The sequence below is a fragment of the Zonotrichia albicollis genome, chromosome 6 (genome assembly GCF_047830755.1).
Source record: "Zonotrichia albicollis isolate bZonAlb1 chromosome 6, bZonAlb1.hap1, whole genome shotgun sequence".
Lineage (NCBI taxonomy): Eukaryota > Metazoa > Chordata > Aves > Passeriformes > Passerellidae > Zonotrichia > Zonotrichia albicollis.
Genome location: NC_133824.1, coordinates 49,953,993 through 49,979,965, shown reverse-complemented (window position 1 = coordinate 49,979,965; position 25,973 = coordinate 49,953,993). Strand labels below are relative to the sequence as shown.

The following is a 25,973-nucleotide window of genomic DNA, read 5'->3' as shown; positions in this document are numbered from 1 at the left end:
CTTGTTAGCCCAATAACAAAGCCCTTGTGCCCATGCAGAGGAGGGAATATTGACAGGAATGGTCAGGGGAATATTGGCAGGTAAAAGGAATGGTGTGGGGAAGCAGCAGAGGGGGATGGAGCTCAGGCAGGCTCCGTCCAGACTCATGATTTCCCTGTTATCTTTACAGCAGTTCCCAACAATGGGCTCCTCCAGAGAAGTTAAAGGATCTGCCAGAGCTCATCTAGGGCTCTGGGATGGGAATTTGTTGTCCTGCCCCTCAGCACTACAGGGCGGAGCACAGGTTCCACACTGCGCAGATTTTTCCATTTCCACTCAAATCTGGGCAATGTCAGCCCAGGACCTTATAAAATAATACCAGGCAATTAATATATTTTAATTTTCAGGACACCAAGATAAATTATTGCTCATTAAGACTTAAACACCTCAAATGAGGCAGTAATGTCAGCTTTATTTTTTTTTTCAAGTGTGAAGCTGGAATACACACCTGAAAACACATTTTAATTCTCAAAATCTGACTTATCAGACAAAAACTTCCTAAAACCTGCAACAAAATGATGTCATCAATCAGCTGACCCACCTCTGTCTAGGCTTTTGAGTGGGGAAAGCCTACTTTGCACCAGGAAAGGTGGCACTTCAATGATGAAGGCCCTGTGCATGCATCCAGGCTGAATTCCCACCCCAGCTCTATCCAGCAGATGCTCACGGAGCTTGTGGTCATGATGAGATGGGATGCTGGAATCCAGCACGATTCCCAGATATCTCTTTGTGTCTCACATTTGTAAAACAAATATATGTGTTGGTCCCCTGCCCACATTTGGGTCTGTGGCGGATCTCCATCCAAAATAAATTAGTTACAGGCAGAGGGAAAAGAGCACGTTCCCAAGTGCCTTTGATCTGGGGGTTAAGTGAGCTGCTGAGTGAGGCTTCGGTGCAACACAATCTGCTCACCCCTTCCCCTGCCAAAATTAACCCCACTGATGTGCACTTCAAAAATAGTCCCACCCAAACTGTCCCAAAACCAGCCCAAAAGTTAAAATGGATGGAAAAAGATAGGAGATGTAGCCTGAAACCATCCTGACTCAGGGCCTCTGGGGCTCATATTCCACAAAGGGAAAGTCCATAGGTATAAATTTTCTTTTTTATGGATTTACCACAGTTTACCACTCTGTTCAGGTATTTACCACACTGTGTTTTCTGCCTCTGCTGTCAAACCCCCAGCCAACTCAGGAAAGGTGTTTTTACAGTTTTCCAAATAAAAAGCCCCACAGAGACACCCAAGCCATAATCCGCTGCGTTTTCAGTAGCAAAGGGGAATTCAGAGTGGAATTAGAACCATGATGTGTAGCTTAGGGGTGAGTGCCACCAGCAAGATGCCATTCTGCAATTTCCCTGGATGCCAGGGGAGCAGGAAGGGCCTGGGCACAGCAAGAGCACGGCAGTGAGAGGAACTTGCAATGTGGGACACTTGGGGGCTGTCTGCCAGGAGTTGGGAAGCCTGCTGATCCTCTTTGCTGCTCACAGAGCCCTTGCACACTCCTGGCTTTGCATTTTTGAGGGCTAAGTGCTGGTCTGAGATTACAATTAAAAAAAAAAAGAGAGAGAGAGAAAGTAGTCAGAGAATGGTGCAGATAAATCTGTGTGAGGTTTGCCTGAGTGGGTTTCTGCAGCACAGCACGGGCTCAGGCTGTAACTTTGGAGACAACCAGGGAATCCCTGTGGGGTGCTGAAAATGGGAATAGCCTGAAATCCTCCTCAAGCCCCTGTACAAACACTGCAGCCACCCAGCGGGAGGTGTAAAAAGTGAGTGCCAGCTATTTCATGCCTCACATTTCTAGATAAAAAGTTTACAAAATTTGTTCTTTGAGGGCCTGAGCTTGTTGGTGTCTAGGGCTACATTCAGAGCATCCCTCCTGGACCAGACCTGGGAGAAGCAGCTTTCCCGGGAGTCGGGACGGAGAATTTTAACCCCGCTCTCCCAGCTGGCAATCTCGTCACCTTTCCCACCGCGGCTGTGACAAACACGGGCAGTGTCCAGCCCGCACTCTGTGCAAGAGAAGAGCGAACCCGGTGCTTCAACAGCAGACCCAGCCTCGCTTTTCCTTTTCACCGCGGGAAAAACGGGAAAGTGCGGGGAAAATAAAAAGAAACCCAGGCATAGGAAGCGGCACGGGGGTTCCTCGGTGCGGGGCGCGCTGACCTTTCGGCGCTGTCCCCGCCCGCAGCTGCCGCCGTCGCTCCGGCGCCGCCGCCCCGCGCCCAAGGTCAGCCCCGCCGCCGCCGCTGCCGCAGGTACGTGCGGGGATTGCGCGGGGATTGCGCGGGGGCGGCCGGGCGGGGAGCGCCGCGGCGTCACCGGCAGGGAAGGGAAAGAAGAGGAAAGGAAGGGAGAGGGAGGGAAGGGCAGGGCGGAGGGAGGAGGGCCGGCTCCCCGCGGAGGGCCGCGCTCCGGCGGGCCCGGCGCTCGTATTTAAAGTGTGCCCGGGGGCGGCGGGGCGCTGCGCGGAGCCGCTCCCGGAGCAGCCAGGGGGGAACGGGGAGGGGGGAGGAGGAGGAGGAGCGGCTGCGGGGAGGAGGGATCCTGGCAAGTTCACTTTGGTACCAAGTGGCAGGCGGGCTGCGGAGCTCGGACGGGCGATGGAGAAGGATGAGATCCACCTGCGCAGGCTGCCGGCCGCCGCGCCCTGGGGACCGCGTAAGTCTCGGCCGCCGCTGCGCTGGGGAAGGTGCGGGATGGGGGCGCGCTCCTGCCCGGCCGGGGACGGGCTCAGCGCCCCGGCCGCCCCGATAAGGGATTTATTATTAGCGTTTCATCGACTATTTTTAAAAATCCCGAAATAATCGCCGCGGAGTAGAGGTGAAATGAAATTGCTCGTCTCCCACCTCCCGCTTTCCCCCCTCCCTCCCCCCGAAGCATAAAGCGGTGTAAAGTACTTTTAACCTATATTAATATCCTAATTAAAAGCTCGTCTAACGGCGGGAAGCCAATCTAATTATGAAAAATTGCTGGAGTACGAAGTATATGTGACAAATCCATGAGTTGATGATTGCTGTTAATTCACACCGTGCTGCGGAAGACGAGCTAAAAAAAAAAAAAAAACAAAACCAACTTGCTAAATGAAATGGATCTGTCTGAGATTGTCAGTAATGTTTTTACAGAACTGACTAAATCATGTAGCTCGCTATCATTAACTAATGTGCTCAGCAAAATAAATTATCTATATTGGAAGGGGAAAATACATTCCTTGGCTGAGAAGTTGCAGAATGTTTGGAGCCAAAGAGCAGATCGTTTAAATGGTAGGGGGTGGGAATTTCCTTGGCTTCCCTCTAGAAATAAATCACGGCTGGGTGTCTGTGTGCATGCATGTGCACCCACACGCGCATTTATATAAAATCTCTGTATAGAAAACCTCCTGCACACGCACTGGGACACAAATTTTGCAAGCACTATTTACTGCGCGCATTTTTCCTACCAGCTTGGAGACAATAAAACCAGAACCGAGATGCTAACCAGGAACATGCTGGAACACTTCTGATTATCCGGCTGAATTGTATACAAATGAAGTAAATTTAGCATGGCACCATTTATAAATTCCATGCTTTACAATCAAAATTCCAAATCTAGCTGTTTGCAGCTAAGAATAGCGCGGGGAGCCCTTTTCTTTACTCCCACTTTTTGGATTCCCACGAAAACCGTTATCCTAGAGTCTGCTCATTAAATAGCCAAGTATTTCACTGGAGTTCAGCCCATTTGTAGAAGAAATGCTGTTTACTCATCAAACCTGGGCTGGCCAGAGTTTAAACTTTTTTCTTTAATGTCTGGCAGAAAACAGGTGGAATTTATATCTGAGGAGCAGGGTACAGGGTTTCTGCACGACACTGCTTGTCCCACCTTAACTTTTTCATGGAAATAAGGAGCTCCATCTTTGCACAACAGCAGTGGAAGGCAGGCAGATCATGGGAAGCTGAAGTGTTGTGGCAGTACATAACAGAGATATCAGTAAGAGGACTAAATGATAAAATGGTACTGGGAACTACCATTACTCATGGGGCAGGTGGCAATTTATCACAAGGTAATCACAGTGGTAGGGTGGTGAGAGTCCTGAGAAATCCTTTGAGTGACTTGTTATCTTTGAGAAGCACAGTTTTTTACAGTGACATTATTTAATTTACTGAATCACCCCTTAGCAGCATGAACAATTCATTGATGAGTTCAAGGAGCAGTGTTGTTCTCAGCAGCGTGTGTTTGTATTTCTGTTGATAACTTACCCAAAAGAGCTTGTTTGTAAAAGCTGTTTCTCAAACAAAGCTCCTGTCTATTGACATGGCAGCATTTGTGGCACAAATTCACTTTGTGACTTGCTGGAGAGACATGTGAAGACCCATCCTTAAAGTTTTTGCACTCAAAAAAATCCTCCTGCAGACAGCAAAGGAAACTTGCTCGTTGCAAGGAGTTAGGAAAAAGTTGGGCACAGTGAAGGGATGATGGAAAGCCAAAGGGAACCTGCGCTCCCCTGAGCTCTGGGTCGATACTATCTGTTGCCTGAATCCAAAGTACTGTTTCAGTTATCACTACCAAGGAGAAAAGTGAGCTCAGCACATTATTTTTGGCCCTGTCGGTGGCATGAAAGGACAGGTGTCCCGAGCTACATCTGTGCCCTGAGGAGCCACAGCTGATGCCTGCCAGCTTATTATGGTGCCCACTCCTTCTCTGTGCATGGGGGAATTAATGAGTGCATCTGGTGAGGGTCACCACTGGGGTGGGCTCTGGGGCAAGGCAGGGCCGTGCTGGCTCCTTAAAAGACCATGGTGATATCCTGTCACTGCAGAGGAGAGCTTGGAGGCTCCGGGACAAGTGCCTGGGACTAAGCCCAGCTTTAGAAGCCAAGTCTTTACCCCTTAACCTTTCAGCAGTCAAAAATCCCCTGAGCAAACATCTGCCCCCTTTGAAAACAACTTTAAATGCTGTCAGACAAGTGCCCCCAAAAGTGAAATGTTTCTTCCTCTCTTCTCTGAAAGACCTTGTTCAGCCCAGAGCTGGGAGTTCTGGTGTGCACAGCCCCGCTTCCCCTGAGTGGGGAAAGAGCTGCAGCTCTTTCCATTAACGGTGAAAATGATGGAGCATATTAAGCTAATAATTAATCAGACATGACAAGGGACTAATAACTGTATTGATTTAATTAGGACTTCTTTTCCAGCTCTGTAACTTGCAGTCATGCACATCATTAACTTAATATTTTAATTTGTCGTAATAACTTATTAATTCCTGGGGTGAACGCGCACACGGCCAGGGCAGCGTCTCTGGCTTGGTGCAGGCATGTGCCAGGGGAAGCATTCCCTGTCCTGCCCCAGGCTGGCAGCACCTGGGAGCTCTGACAGGGCACCAGGGTGTGGGGAAAGGGGCACGGTGGAGCCGGGTGTGGTGGATGTGCTGGCAGGAGGGTGGGGAGCTCTGGGGCCACACGCTGAGGCCGCACGCGTATGTGATGTGAAATATGGGGGAGAGCAATGTGCCAAAACAGAAGGCTGGCAGCAGAGTAACCCTGGGAAGCAGCAGTGTTTGTTGGCATGGGGAAGGGAAAAATGTCCCTTCTGACTCAAATTGCACCCTTTGGGTTCTGGCAGTTTTGAGAAAAGGAAACGCTTGGGGATGTGCTGTGGTTGGAAAATAAGGCTCACTTTTAATTAGGGTCACTTTGGGCACAGGAAGAAAGGAAGGGGCTGCGATAGGCATGAAAAGCTTGAGGACTTTACTGTGTGAAAGGCTGATGAAAGCCAGGTTTGGCCCCACTCCCGTTTTATTGGGGATACTTGGCACTAACTGGGGTGGGTTTGGCATCTTACACAGCTGGGTCCTGGGTGAGATCCCCTGAGATCTTAGCCCTGACCAGAAACCTCTCCAGCAGGAAGGAGCTGTTCTCACCAAGATCATAGTGCTGAAGAGCTGCTTGTATCACACTGTCCAGCAAGGCCTGTGGCTCCTGGGCAAAGAGACACAGGGCTCAGCAGCCTGCTCCCTCTCGTCCAGGTGCTCGGGAATCTCTGCCCTGTGCCTTCAGAAGGCTGATTCCTCTGCTAATATCCTCGTCTGCCACAGAGGGCAGTCAGCACAGGGATGAGAACTGGGAAGCCTGTCCAAAGTCCTTAGCAGTGTCCTCAAGCAAGATGATTGGGAATTGGAGGTATCCACACTATCAAAACTTGCATTTCATGTAGAATTGTTGGGTCATGGCGTAGGTGCGCCACTGGCTCAGCGAGCTCCAGGAATGGAAGTCACCACTCTCCTTATTTCTTGTGAGTGTTTCCAGGGATTCTGACAAAGCCCTTCTGCTCACAGCCTCGCATTTTATTACACAAAAGCCAAGTTAGCAGGGTGGGATGAAAGAGCTGTGTGTGATTTCTGAGACTGCAGAAGGTGTTCAGCTGGCACGACGTTATTCACCTCCCCGACCTCACCCATGTTTGCAGCCAAGCTGGAGATCAGGGCAAGACTTGTGGTTCTGTCATAGATACAAATCCCAAGGGGAGGGGGCTTTACAAATGACAAATTTTCAGGGGTTGGCAGCTTTGCTGGGGCCCTGTCACGGGGTTATTTTCAGTGGTGCTAAGTCATCTTGTGCCAGCTGCTAGCTGTGAGCAATGCCACTAACACTGCGCCACTTTGTTCTGGTGCTTTGAGAAGAGCACAGAGATAGTGGTGTCTCCATTGTTCCTGCGAGGTAATTTATGGTCAGTATGGGCCTTTTAGCAACAACCACAATGTCTGTGAGGCTCGGGATGTGCAGGAAGCAGAGCTCCTCTGCTGGCCTGCATTAGTCACCAGGCTGCGTCCTGGGCGAGCCCGCGTGCCCTCGGGGAAATAGACTCTTATTTATTTGGTTTAGCCTTTGATTTGTATCCCTCATCCCTCTATTTCTGAAAGTAGTACTACATCCTGGTGGGAGGGCCAGCCCTTCTCCCTGCCCCCTAACCTCCCTGCATCCTCCAGCCTTTCTCTGCAGCAGCTGAACCGTGTCCTGCTCCGTCCTCACCTCGCCTTTGTTCCGTGCCCTTTGTGCTGCTCCATGCGCTCCATGTTCCAGCTTCTTTTGCTCTTTCCAGTGCCTTGTCCCTGCTCTCCTCTGTGGCTGGCCCACATGCCAGTGTTTGCTGTCTTCTTCTGACTCCCACAGTTCACATTTTTTGGACCTTCTGCTGGCAGTCTGTCCTTCCAGCCATTACAGAAACTCTTTCCAGATTTGAACTGATGGAAAGATAGCAGTAACACCAGACCCGGTGCCATTCCTCTTTAATATCTTTGCCTGCTTACCTTATCTACATATCTGATTTATTCTTGGCAGCTCTCTATCTGTGCAAGGACCTGGATGTACATTCTGGTTCCTATCAGTGGTATATTAATAATGTATACAATTACTGAGATGGCCTTCCAGACTGCAGCTCTGAAAGGCAGAACCTTTTCTTTTTTCAAACTGACACAAGCACCTATGACTTTTTCCACAAAACTCTAAGTGCTCTGAGGGAGTTTTAAAACCTGAACTCTGTTATGAAAAGCCTAAGTGGTTAGCAGGCATTAACTTCTCTTTTCATATCTTATAAATTTTTGGACTTCTATTGTGACATTAGTGCTACACAACAATCTGAGTTATGTATTCCTGGCTCCCTGTCCTGCTGGTTTACCTCTCCCTCTATTTGTATCCTGATGAGTACAGACTAAAACAAGAAAAATCCCTTGTTTTCCAAATGTTTTCTAAACATGTTGCAAAATATTTGGTGCCCCTTGTACATCTTCACTGACGTCAGCTGATATCCTGCTTGCAGAACAAGCTTGCAATGTGCAATAGGGATCTGTGTGTTGATAAGTAAGGTTTACTAAGAGAAAATGTGCCAAGGAGAGAGAAATACATTTCACAGCACTCAGTTAGGGAAAAAAGGGAAAAGTCTAGCTACTAAATTACATTTTCAGTGCAGATTCAGAACACACTGTTAAAAATTGAATAGAAAAAGTGAGCAGATAGTGACTTCAGTGACATCATGGAGGTAAAATAATGAACTCTGAATACATTTTAAAACTCTACTTTTCAACATGATACTGTAGGAGTTCTATAATTTTTCTTAAGAAGTAGAAAGGGAGCCAAGGTGGAAGTTTCAGGACTAAGCATCATTCAAAGTTGTAGGGTTTTTACTGCTTTGAAGTAGGGGTGGTTTAAGACCCTTGTCCAGAGCAGCTCTAACAGTCAGAGAAAAACCTCCTGAGTATTTGTGTCTGACCATTTGCACTCTGGCATCTTGGCTGCCCACGCACCACACGACATGTCAGTGAGCGTGCCTTGCAATTCTTCCCGGATTTTGGAAGGCAAAGATTCAAAATATGGTGTGACTTTATGATTGTGGTATGACTGCCCAGAAAAAAAATAACTTCTGCAGGCCACAAGAGATGGAAGCTTTTATGCAAATCCCATTAAATTCAACCACGAGTGTTGCGCGGCGCTGGCCCCAAAAGGTTTTCCACTGTTGGATTGGTGCTGTTTTGGCAAACCGGCAAGAGGAGCGGAAGCAAGGGGTGTGTGGGTGTCCTGAGTTCATGCAGTGTTTGGGAGTTGAGCATCCAGATTTAATCACCTCCTTGGTTTTGATTAGCACTGCCATGGTCACAGAATCCTAGGGAGGTGTGGGTTGGAAAGGGCATTAAAGATCATCTTGTTCCACCCCCTGCCATGGGTAGGGACATCTTCCACTATCCCAGGTTGCTCCAAGCCCTGCCCAGTCTGGTCTTGGACACTTCCAGGGATGAAGCAGCCATAGATTCTCTGGGAAATCTGTTTCAGGGCCTCACCACCCTCACAGAGAACAATTCCTTCCCAATATCCCACCTGAACCTGCCTTCCCTTTTTGAATCCATTCCCCCTTGTCTTGGCACTCCAGACCCTTGTCCAAAGTCCCTCTCCTGGATCCCATTTGGGCAGTGAAAGAAGCTCTGAGTTCTCTCCAAAGCCTTCTCTTCTCCAGGCTGAGCAGCCCCAGCTCTCCCAGCCTGGCTCCATGGATGACTCCAGCCCTTGGGGCGTCTCCATGGCCTCCTCTGGAATTGTTTCAGCACGGCCACAACCCTGCCATGTTGGGGCCCCAGAGCAGAGGGGAAGCATCCCCTCCCTCACCCTGCTTGCCACACTGTTTTCAGGGCACCCCAGGACACGTTTGGCTCTCTGGGCTGCCAGCACACCTTCACACCCCAAGTTGGGTTTCCCTTGAGCCAGCAGCCCCAGTCCCCTCCTCAGGGCTGCTCTCAGTCCATTCCCTGCACCTGGGCATTGCCCCAGAGGGGTGCAGGACCTTGTGCTGTCCACCTGGACCTTGGGATGTTTTCCTTGGTGTTTGACCTGCTGAGGGCACTGTTGATGGGAGCTGTGTGGGCAGCACTCACCTTCCTATCCATTTCCTATTTGTGATGGACCAGCTGGTGCCAAGGTGCATCTGGAGGGAGGGATCCACTGCAGGAGCACTGGGAGGGGAGAGCAAGCAGCTGTAGGCTGTGTGGTGACAGCCCCCTCTCCTGCTAGTGGAAACTGCTCCATTACTGTCTGTATCCTCTGCTCCTGGCACAGAGTCTGGGACTGGCCTAAAGAAGGCAAATGCTTCTCTGTGAGCAGTCTGAATGCTGGTATGTGGTCAGCAAACCCCATCCAGATGCTTGTATCTCGCTGCAAAACTTTTGGATGTTCTTCTGATGAATGGCAAGAACAGGTTTCTAAAAATAAATTAATGGTTTTCCCTTTTTACTTCCTGTGACTTAATATACTTTATTTATCTATATAGCTACTAGTCATCATCATTCTTCAGCTCACAAGAGTATAAACAGAAATGAGCCTGAGTCACAGAGCAAGGATGTGGAGCCAGGCTTTTTCCAGGATTTTCGCCAGGTGTGGGAGCTGCAGCTCTGGGGTCAGTGAGGGAAAGGGCTGGCTCTGGGGCTGTGCCTCAGGGTCCCACACATGGCATGGGCAGCGTGCAGGGGAAAGCTGCTCTCTGCATCTGCCGCCAGTGTGGTCAGACCTTGCGGCTCTGTGCAAAGAGTTAAAAAAAAATAAATCATCAGAAGTGGAATTCTAAAGGTTAATTGATCACTGAAGTAATAAAAGACTTTGAGATTCCATAAAAAATAATAAAAGTGTGAGATTCCAGTCAATTATTCCTCTCACACTATCCCTAAGGTTCGTCAGACCAACATCCAAAGCAACACTTACTCTTCTTTAATCAGCTCAAGCAATGTGTGTTCCCAAATTTATTCTCCTAGGGCATGCAGACAGTTCATCATGCTTCTGCCCCAAACCAACCATAAATTTAAATTAAACAGATCTGAAAATAAATTACTGTTACCAGGAATTTTAGGTAGAGGTCTCCTTTGGGTGAAATTTAAGGCTGCCTCTGTACAACAGTAGCAGGAGATGCTGTGGTTCACTCATTAAAAATGGTGAGTAATCTAAGTTAAAAGATGCTGAGTATCATTTCCTTTGCCAGGATATATCTTGGGAGTACCTCTCTAAGTGGCAAACAGAATAATGAAGAGTGAGTGTCCACATAGTCAATTTTTTTTTAATCAGCATAACTGATTGTACAGAGGGTGTGAGTTGAGAAATCCTTAATTTTCATTTCAAGGTTGCTGGGGTTTTGGGACTCAGCACTGTACTAGCAGGGCTTTGTTTGCAGGCTGCCACAATTTGTCTTTTAGGGTATAGCATGGGCACTGACAGGGACATAGATTTGAGATGTTATTTCATCTTTGAATCTTTATTGCTGTCAATAATCCATTTGCCAGAAAGCTGAGGCCAGCTAAAGGCAGGAGAGAGCAGCTCGAGGTGCCTTGCCAGGACACACTTCAGCTAACAGAGACAACTCTTCCTGTGCCACAGATTGCACATTCTGGCATTTTGGAGAAATATTTGACTTTGTGTGCCCTGAGGTGTTAAATGATGTTTGGGCTTTTGGAATAGGAATAGATCCTGTTTCTGAACACTTGTACTCAAGGATACACAGGAGAGCCTCCTTTAGCTCCCAGGTTAAGAAGCTGAACACCAAAATCGTGTCCCAGCCCTTTTGTGTATGCTTTAGAAGGTATTTCTGTATCCACAGATCTTGGGGGACTTCACAAACTTTAGGGAGACATCATGATAGCCCATCACTCCATTTTCATTGCATTCAAGTTTCAGAACTTCTGGCCTATGACAAGAATGAAAATGTTGAATTTGTGAGTTTGGCAGGCAACAGGGAACAAGAACTGTCATTTCAGTTCCCTTGAAATGGGTCCAGCTGAGAGAAGAGAACATTTGTCCTGGGTGAGACCCTGTGCACTGTGTAGGTGAGGGAGAAGCAGAGTGCTCTGTGTCTGGCCCAGATCACACAGGGCAAAACTGTTCTAGGTGCTCCTTTCTTCAGAAATGGAGTTTGAACTGTCAAACTTATTCGCTCTGCTGCTTACTTTGTAGGGGACTGAGGAGTGCCATCACACTGTAAAAATTAAATAGCTTATTTTGTAAATTTGCAGCTGATCATTTTCTTTTGAGATTGAATCTGCTCTCTCAAACATGCTGAAAATAAAGACAAGTCATTGGCAGCAAGAGAAATTGTGCTCTGTTCTTACAGTGCCAAAATGACTTGTCTTTTATGTGTTGTGATAAAGTATTTTTGATTAATCTTAACCATTTAGGCTCATTTGACAATATAAATGAATGGTTGGATAATGAAAACCAGAGACCGTCTACTAATTATCAGAGGAAGAGCAGAAACAGGTTTTGGTTTAGATTTTAAACATGGTTACATACCAGAGGCACAAAAATCAAATCTAAGCCTTTTAAAGCTAATAGTTCCATTTAGGAACTAACAACTATTAAAGCTAATAGTTCCTAAATGGCAGATTAAATAATTTAATTTTTAAAGCTTCTCTTTGTAGCATCTTGCTAAGAAGCTCTCAGATAAAAGAACCAGATTATCATTTCCAAAACAAGATCTCTGTTGTCTTGATGGTACAAATTAACGAAAACTTTTCTTTTTCTCCCTCTTCAGTAGATTTTCTCAGAATAGCTCCTGAGGGCTGTGTCCTGCAATTCCCTGTGCCCTCTGGCCCTCCTCCAGACAAGCACTTAAGTGCACAAACAGCCCTGGTTTTGGTGGCAGCTGGGCAGGAGACCCTGGCGTGTGCCTTGTGTCCATGCCCCTGTGCCCAAGGGAATCTGCAGCAGCTTCCCGCCCTCCACAGAGCTTTCTCCACCTGGCAGGAGCAGCATTTGGCACCCCAGCCCTGCCCCTTCACTCTCTGTGCCTCTGTGTCAGGGTTTTTTAGGATTCTTTGGTGGAAGATCTCTGCATTTCGGGGAGCTTCTCATCAGCTCTGCTCCGGCGGAGGCTTTGCCATCCAGCTTGGAAGCAATGTCTAATGGTGGCTGAGGATTTCAGCTTCTCATCAGTCACAGCACTGAGTCTTTAAAGCAAAACCCAGCTGAGGCCGTTCCTGGGAGCTTGTGATTGATTTCAGTCCAGCAATTACTGGGTATTGACTGACTCGAGTGGGTTTTCCGTCAGGAGCAGAGTTGTTTGCGGGAAATTTCATGTTTTTCCTGTGGCAGATAAACTCAGGGACCCTATAAACATATTTCAAACTCAATGTGAATCATCTGATGTTAAAATGAAAAAACAAAAAAGCTTTTAAATCCCATGGATTGTATGTGTGTTGTCATTTAATAACATAAGTAGGCAAATAAATACTTTTCATGACCAGATTATTACAGGGGAGTGTCTTTCTTCTGAAGTATGGGGTTGCTGTCAGAGCAAAACAGGGAGCTAATTCCAGCTTTCACCCTTTTTTGAGTGCTCTTTCTGTTTCTTCACACCACATTTTTCTTGCCACTGCTTACTTTGTTACTCTTTAAAAAAAATAATCATTTTTCTAAAGATTCAAAGGAAGGAGAAAAGAGAATCTTAGAGAAACAAAGACCAAACTTGGTAGATAAAATGTTTCAGCTATCCACAGGCAGGAAATCTGAGCTCCTCTGGAACCTGAATGAGTCCTGGAGCAGCCCCGTTATTTATATATATATATAATTTCCCTGTTTAACTGTTCTGCCTGCTTTTCCCACATTATCATCAAAGCGGCCCCAGAAGGGACAGTTGTGAAACAGAAACTCTCTGTGAGCAGAGGAACAAAAACAGAGCATTTGTTAAGCCTGGTTTTAGCAAAAACGAACAGCTTTAATTGCCACAAGTGTTTGCAAATGTTGCTGTTCTCTCCTAAGTGCGTTTTAATATGACAGGGAAAATAGGAAAAGGCAAGGAGAGATGTTGGTGGCAGCTCCATCTCACTGAAACTTGGATTGAGCCAGTGATGGTGGTTTCTGCCTCTTCCTACCCTGTGCCCTGGCCAGGCTGCAGATAGGTTTGCAGCACTGAAGGAAAAAATAGTTCCTTCCCCTGGTTCACATGAACTACTTTGAACTGGAGCAGATGTGGATGTACAGAACTGTCTGCTCACAGCGACTGTTCCATTTATAACCATGGCTTTTCTATTCATGTCCCTTTATCATTTTAACTTATTTTCTGTTTCCATGTGCTTTTCCACAATAAAATATTCTTAACTAAATGGGTTTTCAGCTCAAATCCAAAGCCTTTGCCAGTACTATTCCTTGCTTGGACTTACAGTGCCAGCATTATTGATCAGTGACTTTTTGCTGAAAGTGGTGCCCAGTGCAGGAAAGGTTGAGTTTGGGCTTGTGGGATTTGTAAGATGGGGTTCAGCATATCAGTTTATTCCCAAATCAGGGCAAAATCCAGAATCTGATGGTATTAAAATCTTGCAAGAGGTGTTTGTAATATCCAGGTTCCAAATGATGTTTCTGCTGATTTTCTGCTTTGTTGAACTGTGTTTGACTCTGGTGTACAAAATAAGTTTGTGTGCAGCCCAGACCAGAATGGTTCCAGTGAGTACAGATACGAGATTTGGATTCAACCACAAAAATCCAGTCAATGATGTTGGGTTTGCTTTGTGTTTTCCATGAACTCGTACTCCAGGGTATGTTCATTCACTGTTTGATTTAATTAAATGCTCAATAATTAATTCTGCCAATGCTCTGCTGAGTAAGAGGTGAGTCCTGCAGTTTGCACAGGAATGTCCTGGGATGAAGAGGAGATGAAGTAAGAGATGAAATCAATATTGGTGTTTGGGTAAAACCAATCAGTTTTGCCTCTCCAGTTCTGCACTCACTTGAGCAGACCATGTGGCCTTTATTACAATACCCGGAATTCATTTTTTTTAGAGTTATTTCAGTTTGTTCTCTGTTTTTTCTATGGAAACAGCCAGTTGTTTGTACATTGGAGACATGTACGTGTGTCAAGTTCTTTGTTTTAGTTCACTGCTTTTGGTTGACACGGAAAACAAGACTTTCATCAAAGCTGTGGAGACAGATAGGATTTTAATCTAAACCACATTAAAAGGCAAAACCCTCTGTGACCAGGGTTTTCTTAAGGTTCAGCTGTGAGCTGCCCCCTGCACTTCCTTCTGGGAAGAAGATGGATTTTTCTTCACTTCATGTTTGAAGGCACTTTTCTTTTCTGGTTGACTCAATAGCACATAGCACTGGGTGATGGAATCCCATGAAGCAGTGTTGTGTTGGTGTTGGGATGCTCTGAGGAACAGTTCAGGAAGGCAGGAAATTCTGGTACCCTGGCCTATGGATTCCTCACAGCATTGGGAAAGGAACATTTTGCTGTTGTTGGGCTACCTTGACATCACTCAGGCTGCATTGAGGCAAAAGCAAATAAAAGTAGATATTCATGGTGTGGAAAAGAGAGTTTCAGTTGCTCCCCAAGAGGAGATAATGAAGAAACAGAATGGATCTTTGTGCTGAATCTGGTCTCAGCAGTGTTAACAGGTAAGATCTCTCTCTCCATCTGTCCAGCTGATGTGGTGTAGACTGGTTTCTGACACACAGTTTGCTCTTGCTCAAGCTCTAACTCCTGTGCCCTCCTGGGTTCACCTTCCAGTGTGAAGCATTTCTCCTGCTCTTTTCCCCTTCCCATGATCTGTACACTTTCTATTTCAATAGCTCTAGCCTGCTTTATTTGCTCAGTTTAATTTTCATTTAAAGTTTCTCCTCAGAAAAAAAAGTACAGATATTCATCTGCAAACAGTTTTTAAATCCCTCTGAATGTTTTTGGTTCCACTGCAGAGGAAACCCTTTCCAGACTGCCCCCAGAGCAGCATTTCTCTCCTGAGCCCTCCCAGTGTCCTTGCTCCTCCCTCCCGCAGTTTTAACAAGAATTGAAACTTCATGGGAACGTGCCCAGTGCAGAGCCACATCAAAGCTGTGGTCAGAGCCCAGGTTTCAGGCAGAGCTGGCTGAGCCTGGTGCTCAGCTCTGATGTGAGATGTTCTGCAGGGGCCCTACGTGCAGGGCTGGACACCAGACACCGAGTTCCCAAAAGCTAATTGCTGTCTGGGCTGAGGCACCACCTCCTTCTCCCCCTTCTGTAACTTGTCCACATGAGTTGTTCCATCCCCTCTCTCACCAAAGCACCACATCATTTGTCTGCTTTTAATACTGACCAGTAGTAATTCCTCAATGTGAAGAATGTGCACTGGAGGAAAATTTGTTTACAGTTCTTTGATAGATCAGTTCCAGTTTTGTTCATATTTGCCAGTTTTATTGACTTTATTTTTAAGGGAAAATAATTACATGGAGTCTGGTTTTAGTCGAGGACTCCTCTGGTTTATGTGAGGAAGAGACAAAGACCTGTCACATCTGAAGGGTGAAATCAGGTGGGGGAAAGAAATGTTCTTTCCCTGCAACAAATAAATCAAGAGCTCCCACCCTGCAAGAGTATGCAGAATTGTAACACGTGTGGGCACTCAGGATAAGCAGACACATCAACAGAGGGAAGTCTTTGACAAGTTTTAGGTGTGTCACTTGGTCATGGGATGTATCTCAGTAGACAGTCTGTCACTTTTATTCCCTAATAACTTTTTGACAAGAGACAGATAATACCACAGAGTTTATTTTAAGGTAGATTGTTTAATTTTGTGTCTGTTCTTTTTCTTTCTTGGTTCCTTTAATTTTTCCTTTTTTCTTTTCTTTTACTTTCTCATTTTCATGAAAAAAAAGCAATTTTTTTTTTTTGGTGAAGTTTGAGGATATGGAGTAAGTAGCTGGTTATGTTTGGGAAGGAAGCAATGGATGCTGTTGGAGGGTCAGTTCCTTGGATGCAGGAGATGTACCCCATCCCTGCGCCATGTGCTGTGCCCAGGAATGTAAAAATCCTCTTGGACCCATGTGGGAGCATCTGGGTGGCCCAGAGAGGCTGCTTCTGGGGGGAAAAGGATCTTTTTAAAAAGTTCTTGGAAAAGGGCAGATCTGGGTGATCTCTCTCTTGTCCAGCTTCTCATCTTGCACAGCCTGATTTGTTTTACATCCATGGCACAATCCACATGTAATTTTTATTTAGGGAATATTTACTCACCCCATTTGGAGGGCACAGAAATTCACTGTGGGGAATCAGTGCATTCCTCCAGGCTGGATCTCCAGGCTGCCTCCAGGTGAGACTGATGAGAGAGCAAGGAGTCTGACCCAAGCAGAGGGAGGATAACCTAGCCCTGAAGAGTTTTCTTTCATATCCATAACTTCTGGGTTCCACACTGGTTGGTAAAGCGGGGCTTGAGAAGCTGGTTTCAAAAACATGAGCCAAAGTGTGTTCTGAATGCGGCACACTCTGCTCCAGCTGGTGTCTTGCACTGAGGGTTTGTCAAAATTTCTGTGAACAAGTGTTTCGCTTTGCATTTTCAGTGTTTTAGTGGTGGTGCACAGCAGTGTGAGATAGGGTGAAAAAATTCTGTGGAAAGAAGAGGATAAGAGCCACCTTGCTTCACTTAATTTATACAGTAAAAGGATGAACTTGGCCCACGAGGGTGATAACTGCAGCATTTCTGAGCCCTTGCTTTGCTTTCCATTGTGTGTGGTTTCAGGAGCAGGGACCTTGAGCAATACCTGCTTTAGCTCATTAGGAGATCTTGCCCCACTCCTCAGCATTCTCTTGCTTCAACTCTTGATCAATCTCTCATTGATTGAGTCTGCTTCATGCAGCCTTTACCTTTCCCTGGACTTGGCAGTGCTGTTTCATTCCACCCTAATTTACTCTACAATCATACACCTTAAAACTTCAATCCTGTCGTTCCTTCCTCTATTCATGTAAAACTTTAACCCATCAAAAACTCCAGATAAAAGGGAACCTGGATGACTAAAACCTGCTAAATCTTTCTGAAAGCACTTAGCCTTTAAATGCTTTATTCTTTATGAGGGGATAACTCTCAGCCGCACCAGGAAAAAAAATAAATTCTGCCATCAAGTAAAAATAAGTGTGGAGTAAGTGAAACTGATAGTTGACCAAAGTATGTGTTGTAGTTTGGAAATGCCTGTGAGAGGCTGTCACTGAGAACAGGCCAAAAATGGAACCTGGGGGAAAAATTAGAAAGGAGGTGGAATGTTATTAAAGCTATAATTATAAACATAGGGGGCACTCTGATATTGTTGCTCTTCTTTAACATTTCCATGTGAACAGAGCTTGCTGCCTGGGAGTTTGCTGCAGGGGCTCCAGGAACCCTTTTTAGGGCAGAGGAGAAGATGCATGTTGTCTCAGCAGATTTAGGTGTTCAAATAATGAATTTGGACCTTAAGAATTATGAACTGTAGGACTTCTAATATTTCTGTAGGCAGTAATTGATTGAAAGAATTACAGGCTGCAAAAATATTTGACTCCCAACTGCTTCAGAAATGTGAAATCCCAGAAATCTGCTGCTGGAATCACACAGTGTGTGGACATGGTCCATCATCCAGCATGCAGATGGCAAGTGTTTTTGGAAAGGGCTTTAGAAAAGTATTCCTGCCTCTGTTTTCCTTGGTGCTGCCTGCTGTTGCACCCTGAAAATAAAATGAGAGCTGTTTCCTTTGCCTCTTAAGGGAAGGAAACCGATGTTTGTGGTGCTGCATGTTCAGATCTCACGTGCTGCATGTTTGGTTGGCTCCAGAAGCACTGCAGGGGATGGACTCCAGCAGGAGATGAATGGTGTGGGCGCCAGGAAGGAGCCAACCTGCAGGTGACACCTGCACCCTGTCACACTGCTGTGTCACCTGGGGGGACAGGAGCCCAGCGTGGGAGCCTGGGCCCTCAGTGCTTGTTCCATGTAATCAAACACTCCAGCAGCACCCATGGGCAGCAGCTGTTTTGAAAATGACATGATGGACACGTGTCAGGACACTCTGGTGGCAGCAAGCCCGTGCATGCCTGCAACTGAGAGCGCCCCTGTCCCCTCCGGAGCCCCACTCCGTGCCCTGGGTCAGATGTCCTTAAGGTTGGCTGGGTTAGTGAGGACCACTGGTTAATTTGGTTAAATTTGAAAAGCTCTGCTTCCTAGAGTGTGGATGTAACAGGGAACATGAGCAGCTTCATCCAAGGCTGTTCCCATGTGCTGTGCTCATCCCTGGGGCTGTCACACACACTCTTAACCCCCCTTCAGCAAAATATTAAAACCTGCACACCACGGGCTCTTCTCCATCCTCCAAAGTGTTTAAATTTAATGGCCAATTTCATAACAGTCCAAAAGGTGCTGGCACATATTGTTCCTGAAGGGTAATCCTGGCAGCACGTGCTGTCTTGTAGTTTATATAGAGAGAGTGCTCTAAAAATTTATCTTCCTGTTAATTTTTTGGTGGACCTCTTCCAGTTGTATTCTCCATGCCCCCAGATGGGACTTTCATAGGAATTTTAAACTTCAGAGCACAGGAAATGTAAATAGGAAATATTGGGGGGGGAAACACTTTTTGTTGTTAATAACATTTCTGAATTTTCATGGTATTTGGAAGATTATTGTGTGTTTTTTGATGCCCAGCAAAAGTCACATCATGATGCTGAGAAAATCCACGTCCCATGGCTTGGCTGCAGAGAGTGAAAATTAAGTGTGTCACATGGACATTATTTCTTGTGTAAATGGATGTATTGATGGTGCTGTTGGCATGGTTCTTTCCTGCCCCGTGATGGCTTTTGTCTTCACATATTTCATTCAGCTGCAGTCTTGGAAAAACCTTACCTGTCTTTTTAGTTGTGCTTTTAGCTGTCTTAAACTTTACCTGTCCTTTTAGTAGTGCCTTCAGCTGTCCTTTTAGTTCTTTATGTTGTTTCAGGTGACTTTCTGGTGAAGGGTGTTACAGGAGAATATTTTACTGCTAAATGGAAACGTAAGGAAGTATGTTTAGAGAAGCTTGAAAGTCTCCAAATTTCTGTCCTTTGCCTTTGTGTTCCTCATCCTGTCCCTACTTAAGCTTTTGGGAACACCTTTTCAGCTTGGTCCACAGCTTAGGCAGTAATGAACCAGACCTGCCCATCCTGGGAAATCTTCATTAGCATCAGCAAGACAAATGGCCTGCTGAGGTACCCACAGGTTTGTGCTCTCCCTCATCAGGACTGACACGTCCTGCCCTCGTGTTGTGCCTGCTGGTGGGAGCAGGAGCTGGCAGTGTCACCCAGGCTGTGCCTGTGACTCAAATTGCACTGAGTCAACAGGCACCCCAGCCAATCCAGCCTGCAAACTGAATTATTAATTCAGTAATTCAGATTTCAGACAAATCTGGCATTTGGGTTTAGCTTGTGTGAAGGAGATGTGGTTTTAAAGCCTCTTCAACACTGGAGATTTAACTGAAGAGCAGAGGTTTGGGTTTGCTTTTTTTTTATTTTAATCCATGTTTGTGTTCTGCTCCACCATGTGTTTATTTTAAAATCTACTTGTGCATCAACACATTCTCAATCTGAAATGTAGATCTCAGACTGACATGTTTTAAATGTTTGAACTGCATCCAATTTTAAAGTACCACAGTTATCTAAGAAGTACATCAAAGTTTCCTGCCGTGTTCATTTCTCATTATTATCTGTTCTGGAGCACTGATTGTTTTTCAGTATAATTAGTGTAAGTTCTCCGTTTGATCTCCATGTCAGTTGTGCTCTCATGTTTACAGAGAAGAATCTCCTCCAGGTTTACTCCTCCTAAGTTTTACTGTGTAAAACCCAAACTTCTGCCCTGATTCCACAATTTTAGGTATTGGATCTGTGCAGTGTCAGGCCACTCAGGAGCACTGGTTTCATTTGCTTTGAGTACGGTCACATATGGTTTGTATTTCCATCCAATTCCTCCAAAAAAAAAAACAGCACCCAGAGGGGTTAATGCCAGCTCTGTTCCTGTATGCCAACTTTGGGCTGGACATGGCAGGACAGTTGATAATAGATCTAAAATAAAGCCTGCTGATGACAGATTGCCCCACCAAAACTTTTCTGAAACTTGAACCAGTGAGGTCGGTGCCTCCCCCTTCGGCTTTTTGTGTCTGTGGAGGTTTGGATCCCGTACCAGCAGCCTTAAATCTTGCATTGTTAAAGCAGACTTGTTGTTGCTTATCTTCCTGGAAAAGGATGTGCTCCCAGGACTGGAGATGAGAACCAGACAAGTGCAAAGTCTCCATCTGGGCAGGGATAGTTCCATGGCAGCTCCTCAGAGAAGGGTCTTGGACTCATAAACGAAACATAAATCCACAATATCTCTGTGCAGGGAACATGTAGTAATGCTGCTCAGGGCTGGAAAAGCCTGACCTGGAGTACTTTATCCTGTTTCAAGCATCTTTTCACAAGAAAAATGTGTAGCATACAGCCTAAAGCAACAAAAATGAAAAGAAATCCAGGGAAATATGTCTTGTAAGAAAGTAGAGGAAGAGAGGTATCTGTCCAGTGGGGTTTGCAAAGTTTCCTTTGGGTTTCTGGATGGAGTTGTTGGTTTTGGTGCAGTATTTATCCTCCTTGTCCGAGTGTGGGGTGCCTTATGCTGATGCTGAATTCTGTTTGTAACTCCGAGGGAAAAGCCCATCCTAAGAGGAGAGGGGAGGGCACAGTGGGAAACCCTCTGTTCACCCTCTGTGCCAGCTGCTCTCAGGAACTCCTGGGGTCACCATGTCCAAATCTTGGCTATTTCGGGCAACCACATCACAGAATCCCATTCATAAATTTCTCAAGTACCATTACAAAAATAGTTTTGTTTTACTTTATTTATATATTCTTTTTTTTTTTTTTTTGCCACTATTGCCCTGGCATGAACCTCTGCTTTGAAGCCTCATTTCTAATGACTGCTTTAGAGTGTTTTAAATGTTAATTAATCACTTGTGCCCTTTATTTGTCCTTCATTACCCTTCATCTTCTTGACTCTCCAGTGTAGGAAGGGGAAAGTAGGTAATGAGGGGGTTGATTTTTAGTTCTTTTATTGTGTCCTAGGAAGAGCAGCTCCTCCCTCCATCACTGCCACAACCCCCTCCGTCATTTTGCATCTGTTCAAATTTGAGTTCCTGTATCTGACACAGTGGGTGATGTGTGCTGCAGGCAATATCCCCAAAAAAAGCTGCTGTTGCTTGTTCATCTTCACTGGACACACCCTAAATAGTAATTTTCCTTTTCTGAGCTGTTTCTCACAGAGGGACAGTTGTAGTGACACAGACTGAAGGAATCCCGAGGCACCTGCAGTGCCAGATGGCGCTGGCAGGTGACAGCCCTGGAGGAGATTGGGAGCAGCCTGCCTTGGGCAGAGCACTTCACACCCTGCTGGGAGCTCTGACGGGCTCCTGGAGGCTCTACAGTCATGGCAAAGATATTTCTGTGGGTGTTCCTTGGAGCAGAGGAGCCGTGCTGTGTTTGGGCACAGGGTGCGCAGTTTGCCCTTAAGGTGTTGGCTTCCTCTTGGCTGGACGCTGCTTTCTGCACTCTGCTCTGAGAGCTCCTCTGCTACCACTGGTGGATGGAAGTTCTCCACACCAAGTCTTCACTAGGACATCAGCAGAAACAGATTTCATTTTGGCATCTAAAAATTAAGGAGACAGAGGAGAGAGCAGAACAGTCAGTAAATGGTGCAACCAATTCCATCCTTACCCAAACCAGAAGAGCCTCCAGCTCAAGAGCAGGATGGGCAGAATTTGTAAATCTTCCAGCTGTGTGGTGAGCCCCAGTGGTGTTGGTGGACTAAGGAGAGATAAATGGCTGTCCTCACCAAAAGATCCCTTTTCCCTGCCCCTTTTTTTCCCCCAGGCACAGCAGCAGCACAGCCAGTGCCTTTGGTTGTGCTGCTACAAAGTGTTTCCATATTTAAACAGTGCTCCAGATTGTTTATTGATGTGGGTAAATGATAGAGCATCCGAACCTCTGGGAATCACACCACGAATTTCCCAAATAAATAGACATCAAGAAGAGAAGCCAAACAGGATATAGGTGCTCAAAGGACTCAGGATCAGCAAGAAGTGTGCCTTTCTGTCAAACCAGCAGGACATTGTTTTACCATGAAAAGTAGCATTTCAGACACAGATTTTTCTGCAAATGGCTGATTTTTACTGCCTGGCTTTTAAAATCTTGTTTAAAAGGTCGTGGGCTGAGCCCTTTCTAAGAGCCTGATGGCTGATTAGCAAGTGCAAGGATGAGCAGAGAAAGCACCCGATGTTTTGTAGCCTGGTGAGATCCCGATGGAGGCTCTGGGAATTGTTAGGTGGCTGCAATAGGTGTGATGATGTTATCCCACTGGAACATCATGTTCAGGGTGACAGAACAGACCTGGGTCTGTAGATATTTCCTCTGGTGAGAACTGGCACTCCAAAAGCTTTGGGCAGAGTCAGCTCATTCCTGCATTGACGCCTGCTCCAGTTTGCAGTTCCCTTGGAGCATCCATCCTTTCGCAAAAGACAGATTTGTGCTGTACCACTGTGGGATGTTTATCAGGAAGAGTTGTCTCTGTGCTCTGAGGTTTCCTTGCAGGATCTTGTGGGACTGCCTGGAGGTGTGCTGTGGTGGCATTCCCTGTCCTGCCTGTCCCTGGTCCCAAAGACAGGCAGAAACCAGCCTGCAAGGAGAAAAGGCACGAAGAACTCAAACTGTTGGTCTGAGTTACAAATATTGCCTGAAGGAATGCAGTTAAGAGATGAGAGCCAAGTGTGTGTTGGCTCAGGGGGTGCTGTGGTGAGGTGCCCATCCCTCTGTCCATCCCTACCCTCATGGAAAGGTGCCTTCATCCTGAATTGGGCTGGATCTGACAGCATGAAAACAAATATTTACCCCCTCAAACATCTTTTTTCCACTCTCTGCAACTGGTTCAAATATTTTAAATAATATCAGTCCCTCAAACACAAAAAATGCAGTATCGTAACAAAAACCAGCCACTGCTGCAGGCCACAGACACCCAAAGGTCAGTAAAGCAAAGGGCCCAAGGATGTTGCTGGCTTTGTTATCTCAGTCAGGTTTGAAATCAATCAGAACTGCAATACCTTTGTTTTTATTAAGCTAGTTGCCCTCTCTTCCTTAAAAATACCAATATTGACATCATTGCTGCAGTCAGAACTTTCATTTCTCTCCACCAGAAATACATTTATTGCATGTTTCAAAGCTACCACTTCAAGATCATTTCCAAAGAGCTTGAATGTTAAAAAAACCCCCAAACCTAAAATTGAAGAGACTGTTCATGAGACTAGAAACCTAGCTGACATTAATGTGTTTTGTAAACTGATTTAACAGACCCACAAGCATAGAGTGTGTGCTATTAAAAAGCAATCAACTTTGTAAATAGCCATTTACCGCATGTTTTGAACAAGTTTATGGAATAACAGATACTGTCCTTTAGTGTATCCAAAACAATTACTTTCCTAAACATATTGGTAAAACACAAGGCTTTTTTCTTCATGCAGAGTATTGTTTTTCTAAGTGTTTCAGTGCTTGTAGATAAGCAATATATTAAAGTTTAATTCCATTTTATTCTATTGTTTAGGGGTTTTTAACACAGAATGGATAAACATTTACCAGATAAATGAACAGCACATTTTCCTTTTTTAAAAAAAGAGAAGACAGAAAGTGAAATATTATTCTGCTAACCAAAACAGAAAAAATCCAAAATCAAAACTTGTCTTAGACTTATAAACTTAATCACACTTTAGGGGAAATTAAATTCCTTTCCTAAATTCTAGGATGAAACCTTGACCCTGCATAAATAACAAGGTTACATCCTCAATGTCTTTCTCAGGAAATATGAAAACAAATAATGTTTTTCTCTCTTTCTCTCTGGGTTGATGTCAAATGCTTGCTCTTGGGAGGAGCTGCTGTTTCCTTTCTTACCCAGAATATCTTTGGGCAGCCCATCACTGACCATGTGCCTGTGATGAACTTTGGGCTCTTCCATGGTGGAACAGCTGCAGTTTGGGAATTTAAAGAAGATTTGGCTCCAGAAAAGATATGATGTTTGAAAATCTATAATTTCTAGTTTTGCTTGTTTGGGCCATAATTTTGTGGTGCTCAGAGGTGTTTCTTCAGTGGAGGAGGATTCATTTCTAGTAGTAAGGAGAGAGTGCTGAGGGTTTGTCATGGGGAGAATGATGCCCCTCTGGTGACACTTGTGATTGTGTGGGGATGCTCTTTCTGGGAGTGATTTCTCAAAATAGTGAACAGAAAGATGGAGAGAACAGGAGAATCCTATCTCACAATTTTGGAAATAAAATACTGGACTAGAGTTGCATTTCATTATCTCTGTTTTCATTAGTGTTTTACATGGTCATCATAATTACAAAAAAAGTCTTTAGGTCTTTTTTTAGGACATCTCTTTGAGTTTGCCAAGATGTTCTTGTTTTTACAGAGGTTGAGCTCAATCGTCTTTCAAAATAAGTCTGTCTTGGGTTCTTGTGATATGAACTCCTTGGGTTTATTGTTTGTTTTTTGGGGGGAGCAGTGTTAGGCACCTACTCCCTGATGTAGAAATCTGCCTCTTCAAGGTCCACGCCTTTGGATAGATTCTGAGCTCCTTTTGGAAAAGTACTGCTGCAGAACAATCAGGAACAAGTTGGGAATGAAACTGAGATATTTGGATAGAGATTTTGGGCTAGCTGCCTGTGAGCAGCTGTGCCCTCCACGCTCTGCTTCTTTCCATTGTACAGGTGACAGCAATTTCATGGCAATTGCCTCTCCTTTGTTTTTGAGCAGGAAATGTACCAGAGTACCATTGGATAATCCAGGTTTATTGGTGAGCCTGTCTCCTGTTACAAAACCCACAGGGCAGCTGTTTATACCTGGAGTGGATCTTGACTGCTCCTTTGATACATTATTAGATAATAATTATTATCAAAAGCTCCTTAAGGAGCAGACTGCCTACTTGCATCAACACTTCTTGGGGCTTCTGCCTCTGGTGTGCCTCAGCTTGGTTCCTTAGCACTGGGGAGCACAGGGAATGGCATTCCCCTGGACAGGCAGGATCTAACAGAGCTTTTCCCATCTGATTTGCATCCCCTTGCTCAGGGAAGGAGATTCTTCCCGCTTCCTGCCCCTTTATTCTCTTATATTGGTGTTGTTCCAAGTTCAAACTGCAGGGCCATGAAGAAAACTCAGGAGAGTCAAGCACAGAGCTGGGATCTCAGCTGGATATCTCCCACCTCATCACCCCACCATATCAGCTCCACCTGCCTGGGCACACCCCAAAAATATATAGAAATAGGGTGGAGCTCTGCCCTGTAAACCCCAGCCCCAGTGACTGCCTCGCAGCTCAGATGTGGAAAAGCAGCTCCTGAGTGTGGTGCCTGTGGCCCAAACCCTCTTTAGCAGATGAGCAAAGCCTTCCAGGGCATCCATGGCTGAGTTTATGCAGCCCAAACCTCCTCGTGACTTTGCATGGAAATGTAAACACCAGTGCAAATGTCTCAAGATTAGGAGTTTAAATGGGAAAGCTGAGGGATAAAGAGCAGCTCTCCCAGCCAGCACATGTGCCATGGCCTCAGCCCCAGGCTGCAGCCCATGACTGAAATTTTTAGAGTAAAACTGGTAATTTTTGGATCCTTGTTTCCACATGTGTGGTATAAAGAGGCTTTTGTTACAGCCTGGTAAAGGAAAATATACAT

General features: G+C 45.6%; 1 protein-coding gene across 9 annotated transcripts in view; it reads left to right on the top strand.

The window, feature by feature from the left end:
* Positions 1-2,212: 2,212 nt before the first annotated feature.
* ANO1 (anoctamin 1) overlaps positions 2,213-25,973 on the top strand; it is a 71,054-nt gene continuing 47,293 nt past the window's right edge. For 8 of the 9 annotated variants that reach the window (XM_074543750.1, XM_074543749.1, XM_074543746.1 and 5 more), the window contains exon 1: positions 2,540-2,695. In XM_074543750.1, the coding sequence (XP_074399851.1) occupies positions 2,638-2,695 (58 nt within the window). In that variant the 5' untranslated portion in view covers positions 2,540-2,637. Of the gene's footprint in view, positions 2,293-2,539; positions 2,696-25,973 lie in introns of those variants that run through there. The other variant, XM_074543753.1, reaches the window with a different exon arrangement.